We start from the raw sequence: 12,226 nt of genomic DNA, 5'->3' as shown, positions 1-12,226 counted from the left end.
CTAGTCCCATATACCTGCACTCAGACCATAACCCTCCATTCCCTTCCCATCCATATAACTATCCAATTTATTTTTAAATGATAAAAACGAACCTGCCTCCACCACCTTCACTGGAAGCTCATTCCACACAGCTACCACTCTCTGAGTAAAGAAGTTCCCCTTCATGTTACTCCTAAACTTCAGTCCCTTAATTCTCATGTCATGTCCCCTTGTTTGAATCTTCCCTACTCTCAGTGGGAAAAGCTTTTCCACGTCAACTCTGTCTATCCCTCTCATCATTTTAAAAACCTCTATCAAGTCCCCCCTTAACCTTCTGCGCTCCAAAGAATAAAGCCCTAACTTGTTCAACCTTTCTCTGTAACTTAGTTGCTGAAACCCAGGCAACATTTTAGTAAATCTCCTCTGTAGCTTGAAAGGATTATCTAGCTTGAAAGGGTTCAGAGAAAATTTATGAGGATGTTGCCAGGACTAGAGGGTATGAGCTGTAGGGGGAGGTTGAGTAGGCTGGGTCTCTATTCCTTGGAGCGCAGGAGGATGAGGGGTGATTTTATACTGGTATGGGGTACTGATTGGGGATGATCAGCCATGATCACATTGAATGGCGGTGCTGTCTCGAAGGGCCGAATGGCCTACTCCTGCACCTATTGTCTATTGTATTCAAAATCATGACGTATAAAATCATGAGAGGAATAGATCGGGTAGATGCACAGAATCTCTTGCCGGAGTAGGGGAATCGAGGACCAGAGGACATAGGTTCAAGGTGGGGAAAAGATTTACCAGGAATCTGAGGGGTAATGTTTTCATACAAAGGGTGGTGGGTGTATGGAACAAGGTGCAAGAGGAGGTAGTTGAGGCTGTGACTATCCCAACATTTAAGAAACAGTAAAGGGCCTGTCCCACTTTCACGAGTTATTCACAAATTCTACCGAGTTTTCCCCTTGATTCAAATTTGCAGAATGTTCGTAACGAGTCCGTAGGAGGTCGTAGGAGTTTGTAGATGTATCGTAGCGGCTCGTTATGCCAGCCGTAGGTACTCGTGGCATCAGGTAAGTCGGGACGTTTTTTCCAGCCCTATAAAAAATGTCCACGAGTAAAAAAAATTGACGGGATGAAAGAAATTGCAACTTTTTACTCATAAGGAGGGCATCAAAATAGTCGTGGAAATTCGTAGCCATTCTCGTATGAGTTCGTGAACATAGTCGTGGAAGGTCGTAGGAGTTCGTAGATTACCACAATATTAATTTTTTTTTAGGTCCTTTAAACTTGGCAGAGGTTTTCAATGAAGTCGTGAAAGTGGGACAGGCTCTTTAGACACATACATGGATAGGACAGGTTTAGAGGGATATGGACTAAGTGCAGGCAGGTGGGACTAGTGTAGCTGGGACATGTTGGCCGGTGTGGGCAAGTTGGGCCAAAGGACCTGCTTCCACACTGTATCACGCTATGACTCTAATCATGGCTTTATTTTTAGGAAGGAACTGCGGGTTTAAACCAAAGATAGACACAAAATGTTGGAGTAACTCACCGGGACAGGCAGCATCTCCGGATAGAAGGAATAGGTGATGTTTCGGGTCAAGACCCTTCTTCAGACTACCTGTGTTACTCCAGCATTTTGTGTCTAATTATGGCTTAGTATCTTATCTAATGAGTTATTGACATTCATGTGGCAAAGAATAACAACATTTTAGTTGTTTTAATATTGAGAATAGCTGTTAAATGCCTCAATGACCAATTAGGCCATTAATTCCTGCAGTTGATGCTTAACTGAAATTGCACAACCTCTCGAGGAGAAGGAGATCAGTGGCAGTAATCTCTGGGCTTCCAAATGTAATTGCAGGTGTGTAGGATACAGACTTGTTATTAGATGTCCTCCACGACTCTGAGTGCAAATAACCTCATTGGCCTACTTGACGCATGTTTTGGGTCAACACAAGCTTCTCTATTCTCACTGTTTACATCATTTGTATTTATGGAAGCAGTACAGGTGCACAACCTTTTATCCGGAGTTCCGGAAACCGAAAAGCTCCGAAAACCAGACATTTTTTCCAGGATGTCCTCTGCACGCCAAAGCTCGCGTTTGGCGCCAAAATTGACCCGAAACGACCTACCGACCACGGGGGAAAATGGAGGAGGACTGGCCAAATTGTGTGCCTTCCACCATAGTGATGAATGCTGTGGCGGATGTTTATGTTAAATTTTTATTGTGTTATTGTGTATGCTCTTTATCATTGTATTGCTGCTGACATATCCATTTCACTTGCACTTTTTGTGCAATGTGACAAATAAACCGTATTGTATTGTATTGTATTGTATGATTAACAGTACTGGTGAAGATTGTTGGCTCATTTTGCAGGGAGAACAGACAAGTCCAAATATCACTGCAAAAGTTAAGGGCGGGTGTAGCAAACTGATTGGCTACCAATACTGACACAAATATTAAAAGGATTTACAACAAAAGACCAAGAACACAGTAGGTGGTAGCCACGCAGATGGAACATTTTTAGATGAAGAACAGCTTTCATTATCATACTCCCATTGCTCCCATTGACTGATTTAAAATTGTTTTCAGTCTCCAAATAAGCCAAAATGACTGAGATATGCCAAAATCAATACTATCATTTCATTTTACAACATTTACAGGCAAAATTGTTTTCAAGGCATTTTTAACTCAACATTCATTTAAGGAAACAACAATTTCATAGATAAACTGGCTTCCTTTCAAAATTCATAAAATGAATGTAAAAAATGTGTTAAAAAAAAAGTGGATTACCAAACATTCTCTAGTTTGACATAACTGAAAAAGGTTATGGTGATTTATTATCATTAGCTAATCCTTCTGATGAGATTATTGCCTGTTAATAAATCCCAAGTGTTATTCTTTATTCAGTCACTCCAACATTTCTCCCCATATCCCCGAGCATTCATCAACGAAACAGGGAATTTTCATGGTGTGCTGATCAATACTTCTATCTCCTGAACACCAACAAAATAAAATGCAGTTTAGCTGATTACTCAGCTCATTCGCTGTGGAATTCTGCCCTGAAGTCTGGCAAACATAACAACAGTTACTGCATCTCAACAGTAATTAATCTGTGGCGAAGAGTCACTAGTTTCTACATGGATGTAAAGTTTTCATGATATAAAGCCTGCACCATGCTGATAGTTTCAATTTATTTAGGTTAACACCAGTTGTGCAGACAAAGGAAAATGCAATTATTTGTCTTTCTTATTCCTTTAAAGACATTGCAAAGTGCCTGCTGTTAATTAAGTAGCTCTTATCCGATGCACAGAACTACACACATAAAACTTCCATTAACAGGAACGTGATAATGATCGGATAATTTGTAGTGAGGTAAACAGCCCAGTACATCAGGAATACCACCCTCTGCTCTTCTGCTAACCAGTATCATGGGGTCCTTTATGTTCGCTTGAGCAAGCAGACAAGATTTTAGTTTGATGTCTCATCTAAAAGACAAGATGTCAGAAGTTGCAGAACCCCCAGAGTAATGCACTTCAGTGTTTGCATGAATATTTGTTCAAATCTCTGGAGTATGTCTTGAACCAGAGCCATCTGATTCAGAGTGGAAAGGGCAACCAAATAAGAAACAGGTGCTTCCTAAAAGACTGCCATGGTGACACTGTGTACAAATGGAACTGACTATAGCATACCTTTGTTTTTACCAATGACAACATAGCATTTGTTATCTACCCACAAAGTCTCTCGAATGACAAATCTTTAAATGCTTGGGAAATATTATATGTCACACTAGACTAAGTGGAACCTGTTAAGTGGGAGGGCTGGTCCCCCAACGCAATCTATCAGCATGGTGCAAGTCTGAAATAAATTATAGCGAGTTGTGGATGGAACCCAGTCCATCGTGTATACCTGTCTCTCCCCTTCATTTCATCGCCATTTACATTGCAGTTTCAAGTGCAGGGCAGGTCAAACAGCTCATTGCATTTTCATTTCATTTCCATTTCCATTGAAGTTTCAAGCACAGTGCAGGCCAAACAGCTCATTGCATTTTCATTTCATTTCCATTTCCATTGCAGTTTCAAGCACAGGGCAGGCCAAACAACTCATTTCATTTTCATTAAGGGCTAACAAATGATTTATTGCAAGTACATTGCAGACTCACAGTTCAGTTGATTCACAACTTTGAATCACGGTTGTGGCCTCTGCCTCGCGATCTTCCAGTGACTGACTCACGTTCAGGCATCCAGGGTTTTATAGTCCTGCCCCCCCCCCCCCGGAAGGGGCGTTACTTTCATTATGATGATTGACAGGTGAGAGGACCAATCAACTGATCTCAAGATGTTTTAAACACTCATAATTTTGTTTTCATCGATCAGTAAAATCCTCAGGGCTGGAGGAGGACTGAGTAAGATGGGCAAAAATCATAGCGATATAGGGTAGGGTGTTTTCTAAAATCAATATACAGTGCAGACAGGATTTGGTCAAGATGAGACTTTTAGTTTTATAGATTAAGTAAAATATGATTGGGAGAGAGAGAAAGCTTCCTTAATGGGCTCAGGTAGTAGACAAACTACGAAACATAGTAATCAACTGTGGGTACCAGACAGGTATGGGATAAGATGGATGAAAAATGGTGATGTTGTAGACAGCAAGAAAGGTTATCTAAGGCTATTGATCAGGAGGAGAATTGAATGGAGCAATGGCAAATAAAATGTAATCCTGATAAATGTGAGTTGCTGCATTTTGGGAGAGCAAACAAAGGTATTGCATAGACAAGTAATGGTAGTATCCTAGAGATTGTTGCAATTGCTCTGCCCAAGTCTGAAATAAATTATAGCGAGTTGTGGATGGAGCCCAGTCCATCGTGTACACCTGTCTCTCCTCATCGACTCCATCCATACTTCATACTGTCAGGAGAGCAGTCAACGTAATCAAGGACCACTATGTCCTGGTCATTCTCTCTTCTCCCTGCTCCCATCAGGCAGAAGATACAAAAGCCTGAGGGAAGTACCACCAGATTCAAGAACAGCTTTTTCTCTGCTGTTATTAATAATAATAATAATACATTTTATTTATGGGCGCCTTTCAAGAGTCTCAAGGACACCTTACAAAAATTTAGCAGGTAGAGGAAAAACATGTAAGGGGAATGAAATAAATAGTAGAGACATGACTAGTACACAAAGTAAAGACGGAATTCAATTCAAAACACAATATGAGGCAATTAATGCACAGATGAAAAGGGAGGGGGACCTGGGGCTAAGGATAGGCAGAGGTGAAGAGATGGATCTTGAGGCGGGGCTGGAAGATGGTGAGGGAATTATGATTGGAAGATGGTGAGGGAATTATAGAGAAGACTTATTAGACTCTTGAACAGTTCTTTCATATGCCAAGGATGTGCTCCCAATCTACATTGTTGCGGCCCTTGCACTTTTTTTTTTTGTTCTTTCTGCACTCACTCTGTAGCTGAAACACTATATTCTTCACGCTTTTGCACTACCTGTTGTACTCATGCATGGTATAATCTGTACATAAAATAACATTTTTCATTGCATTTCAGTACATATGACAACAATGAACCAATACCATTACCAAATGGTGTCAGTAATTCCCTTAATGCTTGTTCCAAAGTCTCCAAAAGGAAATTGTGTCATTATTTAGCCCCAATTTCAAATTTGTACTCAGGCTTCCTCATGTCAGACCACTCCGTTTCAGGTACATGTGACATTTGAGGTCAATTTTCATACATACCCCCAACACACTAATTTCACAAAGCTGCCCTGAAAATAAATTCTGAACTTCTTCAGATATTGGGGAGTGCTGGCATGGAATAATTGTGTACAAGGAATATGCGATGGGTGACACGAGACTTGCCAGGGAACCAGATGAACCTGCATTGATTTCTGAAGGGTGCCACAAGCTGGAGCCAGTCCTCGTGGGCAAAGGACATTCATCAAAGCAAGTAGTTGAAGAAGTGACGGTAGGGGTATGAGTGTTCTCTATGAATATCTGTACTTCTGGGAACCTTGTAATGCATCCAAGTAGCCCTTCCTGATGTGAAAGTAAAAGTGATATGTCCCAAAATATAAACTACCACATTGCTTGAAGTGTTTTTCTTGATTTCCACCATGTAGCCATGAGCAGCAAAGTGCCATGTGTACAATATTTCTTTGAAGAATCAAACCTGAGGTGAGATTCCAGAGAGTGTGGGTGACCCTGGGCCTGATAACCATGCAGCTATTTTATTTTTCAGACAAATTCCAAATTAACAAACAAACCTTATTAATGACCAGCAGCGACTTATTCAGAAGTAGAATCATTCAGCTATACCACTATGGAAACAGGCCACTTGACCCACCTTGTCCATGCCGACCAAGTTGGCATAGTGACCTTGCCTCATTTGGCCCCTCAGCTCTCTAAATGCTTCTTATCCATGTATCTGTCCAAATGTCTTCTAAAAGTCATAAATGTATAGCTTCGATAGCTTTCTCCAGCATCTCATTCCAGGTACAGAGGGAAAAAGATGTCCCTCTTAAATCTTTCCCCACCCATCTCAAGTCTGCAGCTTTGAATTTCAGAATCCTCTTCCCCAGAAAAATAATGTGTGCGTTCACCTTATCAATACCCCTCATGATCTTGTACACCTCAATAAGGTCACTCCTCAAACTTCTATGCTCCAGAAAATAGTTTCAGCCTACCCGACCTTTCCCTATAACTCAAGTTCTCAAACCCAGGTAATGTCCTGGCGAATCTCTTCTGTACCCTTTCCAACTTAATGTCATCTTTCCTCTAGCTGGGACACCAGAACTACAGAAAGTATTCCAAGCATGATCTTATCAAAACCTTGTATAGCTGCATCATGATGCTCCATGTTTGGTGTACTCCATCACATGGAGTGGGGGTTAGGAAATAGTGAAAGAAGCTGGGAGGTGATAGATGGAGGCACCAAGTGGTAGGGAATGATAGATTATGATAAGAAAGGAAACACACTCATATAAGGGAGACAAATAGGAACAATGTTGGGCAGGGACCCAGTTGATAGAGTATGTGGGTAATGGGCAAATGGAATGTGAGGGGAGGGGAATAAAACTGGATGATAGAGGGCTGGGGGAGGCAGGGAGTTGGAAAGAAGTGCATATAAGGACCAGGCTTGATCAGAAAAGGGACAGAGAACAGGTTACATGAAACTGGAGGATTCAATATTCATGCCAGTTGAGGAATACGAGGACACATGGGTTGCTGTGGGCATGGGAAGGGAAATAAAATGATTTTCCAATCAGGAGCATCAGATGGCCATCTTCCGAAAGTGTAGGTGATCAACAAAGTGATCGTCCAGTCAGCACTGATACAGAGAATACCACATCATGAGAGGACTGACTGCAATAGAAAAGGTTGCAGGAGCTGCTTGAGTTTTGTTGAGCATTTACACTCTTTCTAAACATGGCCATCTGAAGCTCTGAGCTCTCAGTCTGATGAAGGGTCTCGACCCAAAACCGAACCTAGTCCTCTTCTCTAGAGATGCTGCCTGATCTGCTGAGTTACTCAAGCATTTTGTGTCTAACCCCTGCATAGCATTGTGGATTTATAACACTATGAATGGATGATTCTTTCAATTTAGCGTACAGTGTATAACAATGGCAAACTTATTCAATCATTTTCTGGACATAAAATGCTGGAGTAACTCAACGGGTCAGGCAGCATCCTGGAGGACATAGATAGGTGACATTTTGGGTTGAGACGCTTCTTCTGAAACGTAGAAACATAGAAACATAGAAATTAGGTGCAGGAGTAGGCCATTCGGCCCTTCGAGCCTGCACCACCATTCAATATGATCATGGCTGATCATCCAACTCAGTATCCCGTACCTGCCTTCTCTCCATACCCCCTGATCCCCTTAGCCACAAGGGCCACATCTAACTCCCTCTTAAATATAACCAATTAACTGGCCTCGACTACCCTCTGTGGCAGAGAGTTCCAGAGATTCACCACTCTCTGTGTGAAAAAAGTTCTTCTCATTTCAGTTTTAAAGGATTTTCCCCTTATCCTTAAGCTGTGACCCCTTGTCCTGGACTTCCCCAACATCGGGAGCAATCTTCCTGCATCCAGCCTGTCCAACCCCTTAAGAATTTTGTAAGTTTCTATAAGATCCCCTCTCAGTCTCCTAAATTCTAGAGAGTATAAACCAAGTCTATCCAGTCTTTCTTCATAAGACAGTCCTGACATCCCAGGAATCAGTCTGGTGAACCTTCTCTGCACTCCCTCTATGGCAAGAATGTCCTTCCTCAGATTTGGAGACCAAAACTGTACGCAATACTACAGGTGTGGTCTCACCAAGACCCTGTACAACTGCAGTAGAACCTCCCTGCTCCTATACTCAAATCCTTTTGCTATGAAAGCTAACATACCATTCGCTTTCTTCACTGCCTGCTGCACCTGCATGCCTACTTTCAATGACTGATGTACCATGACACCCAGGTCTCGCTGCATCTCCCCTTTTCCTAGTCGGCCACCATTTAGATAATAGTCTGCTTTCCTGTTTTTGCCACCAAAATGCATAACCTCACACTTATCCACATTATACTGCATCTGCCAAACATTTGCCCACTCACCCAGCCTATCCAAGTCTCCTTGCAGTCTCCTAGCATCCTCCTCACAGCTAACACTCCCCCCAGCTTCGTGTCATCCGCAAACTTGGAGATATTGCCTTCAATTCCCTCATCCAGATCATTAATATATATTGTAAATAGCTGGGGTCCTAGCACTGAACCTTGCGGTACCCCACTAGTCACTGCCCGCCATTGTGAAAAGGACTCGTTTACTCCCACTCTTTGCTTCCTGTTTGCCAGCCAGTTCTCTATCCACATCAATACTGAACCCCCAATGCCGTGTGCTTTAAGTTTGCATACTAATCTCTTATGTGGGACCTTGTCGAAAGCCTTCTGGAAGTCCCGATACACCACATCCACTGGTTCTCCCCTATCCACACTACTAGTTACATCCTCGAAAAAATCTATAAGATTCGTCAGACATGATTTACCTTTCATAAATCCATGCTGACTTTGTCCAATGATTTCACCACTTTCCAAATGTGCTGCTATCCCATCTTTAATAACCGACTCTAGCAGTTTCCCCACTACCGATGTTAGACTAACTGGTCTGTAATTCCCTGTTTTCTCCGAAGAAAGATCTCGACACAAAACTTCACCTATCCATGTTCTCCAGGATTTCTGCCTGACTCCACCGTGTCCTCTTGTGTATTAACCAGCATCTGCAGCTTTTTGTTTCTCCATTCATCTTCTGTTCGTCTTAAGCTGGGGCAATCAAACCATTACCAAGTTGTAGAAAAACATCACGATTGGGCTGCAAGATCTTTGTAACTATGTAAAAAGAATTCTAAATAAGGTGCAGTGCTTCTCTTTCTCACATGTAAGCCTACTTAAAGATATAAATCACTTTAAAAAGGCAGATCATGCACTGACATGTGGCTACATTTTTACGACAACACAGGAAACTTGAATATCTGTTATCTTCTTACAACGCTAGTCTCATCTTTCACTGAATGCAAAAACATCCTGCTAAAACATTTTAAAAGAGAAGTTAGCACCAGCTAAATAAACTATGATCAAAGATTTGAGTAAATTAAGTGCAAAAATTACAAACATGAAACATTGGTGGTTGTTGGGGGAATGCAGGTGGCTGGAGAAAAGCAGTTGGGGAAAGAGTGAACGGTGGCAAGATTAGCTTGAGATTTGCAAACTGAGAATGAACCACAATCAAAATTAGAAACATCTGTGCCAAACATACTCAAAAACTTCAGCTGCTGAAAATTGGAAATGGATCTGTCAGAAGCTGTACAGAGCGAAACATAGTTAATATTTCAGGTCATTGATCTTGCATCAGAACTGTTAAGAAGGCCCAATATTCTTCCCCAATTTGTAATAACAAAATTTAGAAAGATTATCACCCAGGGTGGCACAGTGGTGCAGCATAGAGCTGCTGCTTTATAGCTTCAGAGACCCAGGTTCGATACTGGCTGACGGGTGTTATCTGTACAGAGTTTGTATTTTCTCTCTGTGACCATATGGGTTTTCTCCGGGTGCTCTGGTTTCCTCCCACACTCCAAAGACATACAGGTTTGTAGGTTAATTGACTTTGGTAAAATTGTTAATTGCCCCTAATTGTTAATTGCCCCGTTCCTCTTCACCCTGTATACTGCAGACTACAAATATGTCTGACACATGCCACATACAGAAATATTCAGATGATACAGGTAGCGTCCACCGTCAGTGACTTTAGAGCCATGTGGAACAGACAGATTGCCATATGATGATTGTGAATGTTGTGAAGAAGGTATCGACTCGAAACGTCACCCATTTCTTCTCTCCAGAGATGCTGCCAGTCCCGCATTACTGTCCCGAGTTACTCCAGCATTTTGTGTCTATCTAATGGTTGTGAATGTTGCAAATTGTGTCCAGTCATAGGATTTTACTTGTCATTTGATATAATGAAAAAAATAATCAGGACACTGCTCCATAAGTTATCAGTCTATAATTTCTTCACAGATTACTTTCCAGTGTATTAGATATTCTTAAAGAACCTAAACCTAAAGAACCAATAACCTCTTGTCTGAAGAAGGGTCTCAACCTGAAACATCACCCATTCCTTCTCTCCAGAGATACTGCCTGGCCTGCTGAGTTACTCCAGCTTTTTGTGTCTACCTGTATATTAGGTTTAAATCAGCATCTGCAGGTCCTTCTTACAAATAGCATCAAGAAAACCTTTGGCTTCAGCAAAAGTCGGAAGCAGTTGCCGATCAACACAAAAATACAATTAAAAATATGTGGTAAATTTAATCAATAATATTACCAGAAATGCTGAGCATGACTTCAATCAAAAGATATTACAGAGAATACCATAATTGAATGGAGAAAATCCCTCAGAAGAAAAAAGTATAATCGGTCAAAGAAGAAATTAGTCTCTTCAAAATAAGATTGACATGAGATGAGGTCAAAGTGAGAGTAAGGATAATGTCCTTGTGTATTGTTTTTTCAAAAATATAGTTCATTTTCAAATGTATTTACTTACGTTGACCCCATTGACCACTGTTGGGATTCAAGTAATTTGGATACAGTCCTTGAGGTTTATCCAGACGATTCAAAACTTTTCGAATGTTCATCATCTGTCAAAATATCCCGAATTATTGCATTTTGAATTTAAAAATTGATAATATTTCCCATTTACAATAAAAGCTCAGATTCAATTTTCAAAGCTAAACCAAAAAAAAATCAAAGCTTAATTTATATTTAATTAGGTTTCCAATACATTCTCTGCTCCAGTTACAGCCTGCATATGCTCCTTTGTTCTGGCAAACTCAGTATAAATTAAATACTATTTCTTACATTAAGCCAAAAAATTCTCACTTGTGGATTTGAGAAACTGGTAGACGAGAATGCAATATTGCATGTGCTTAAGGCAATGTTTTAAAGGGAAAGAATATGTACTTTATGTGGAACACCAGATTATATAACGCATAGCAGAACTGTGCACAATTTAATGAAAGCCAGGCTCTTCCTGAAAGGGCAAGATGAAAAATAATAGGGCGAAAAACAAAGTAACCTATTCCACAATGTCTTCTGTACATTATTATGTGATCAGCTCAAGAAATATTGCTGTTTTATCCTTTTTAACAGGAAAAATGTTTGTGGAGGAATTATTTGACTTTTATACATGTATTTTAGGATAAAATTTTATATGATTACTTTGCAATAGGTTCGGCACTGCTCTGAATGTTAATTATTCTGCAACTCAAATGTTTGGCAGCGGTACATTTAAAATTACATATGATAGTGACTGACCTTTTCTGCAAAAACTGGATTTCCAGACAGTTGACTTAAATGCATGAACTCGAGATGCAAGGTGCCAAATTCAGCCAAGATACTGCTACCTCCTGATGCCCAAGGCCAGTTCCGACCAATTCCGCTGTAAAAGCATTCCATATAGTTAAGTTGTATCATTTGCCAAATCACTTTCCATTAAGCATACTCTAAACTATTTGAAATAGTTGGGTTAAATATTTAAATAGCGAGAACTCAAAAAATAATCTGCAATTTCCAATGTCAGAAGCAAAACTGAGTTCACTGGTGATGATCTTTGCCCAAATAAAAATTGCAATTTACAATAAAGCATAAGAAATTCATTAAACTTAAAAAAACGGGAGTAATATAAGTCTTATTTTGCTGAGGTATATAGACA

The 12,226-nt window shown here is 40.6% G+C and overlaps 1 protein-coding gene across 2 annotated transcripts in view; it reads right to left on the bottom strand.

The window, feature by feature from the left end:
• man1a1 (mannosidase, alpha, class 1A, member 1) overlaps positions 1–12,226 on the bottom strand; it is a 409,100-nt gene that overhangs the window by 27,012 nt on the left and 369,862 nt on the right. For both annotated transcript variants that reach the window (XM_055635735.1, XM_055635736.1), the window contains exons 6-7: positions 11,830–11,953; positions 11,060–11,153 (exon numbers count right to left, since the gene is read on the bottom strand). In XM_055635735.1, coding sequence (XP_055491710.1) covers positions 11,060–11,153; positions 11,830–11,953 — 218 coding nt within the window. The remainder of the gene's footprint in view (positions 1–11,059; positions 11,154–11,829; positions 11,954–12,226) is intronic.

This window comes from Leucoraja erinacea, chromosome 5 (assembly GCF_028641065.1).
Source record: "Leucoraja erinacea ecotype New England chromosome 5, Leri_hhj_1, whole genome shotgun sequence".
Taxonomy (NCBI): domain Eukaryota; kingdom Metazoa; phylum Chordata; class Chondrichthyes; order Rajiformes; family Rajidae; genus Leucoraja; species Leucoraja erinaceus.
This window is presented reverse-complemented; position numbering and strand designations above follow the sequence as displayed.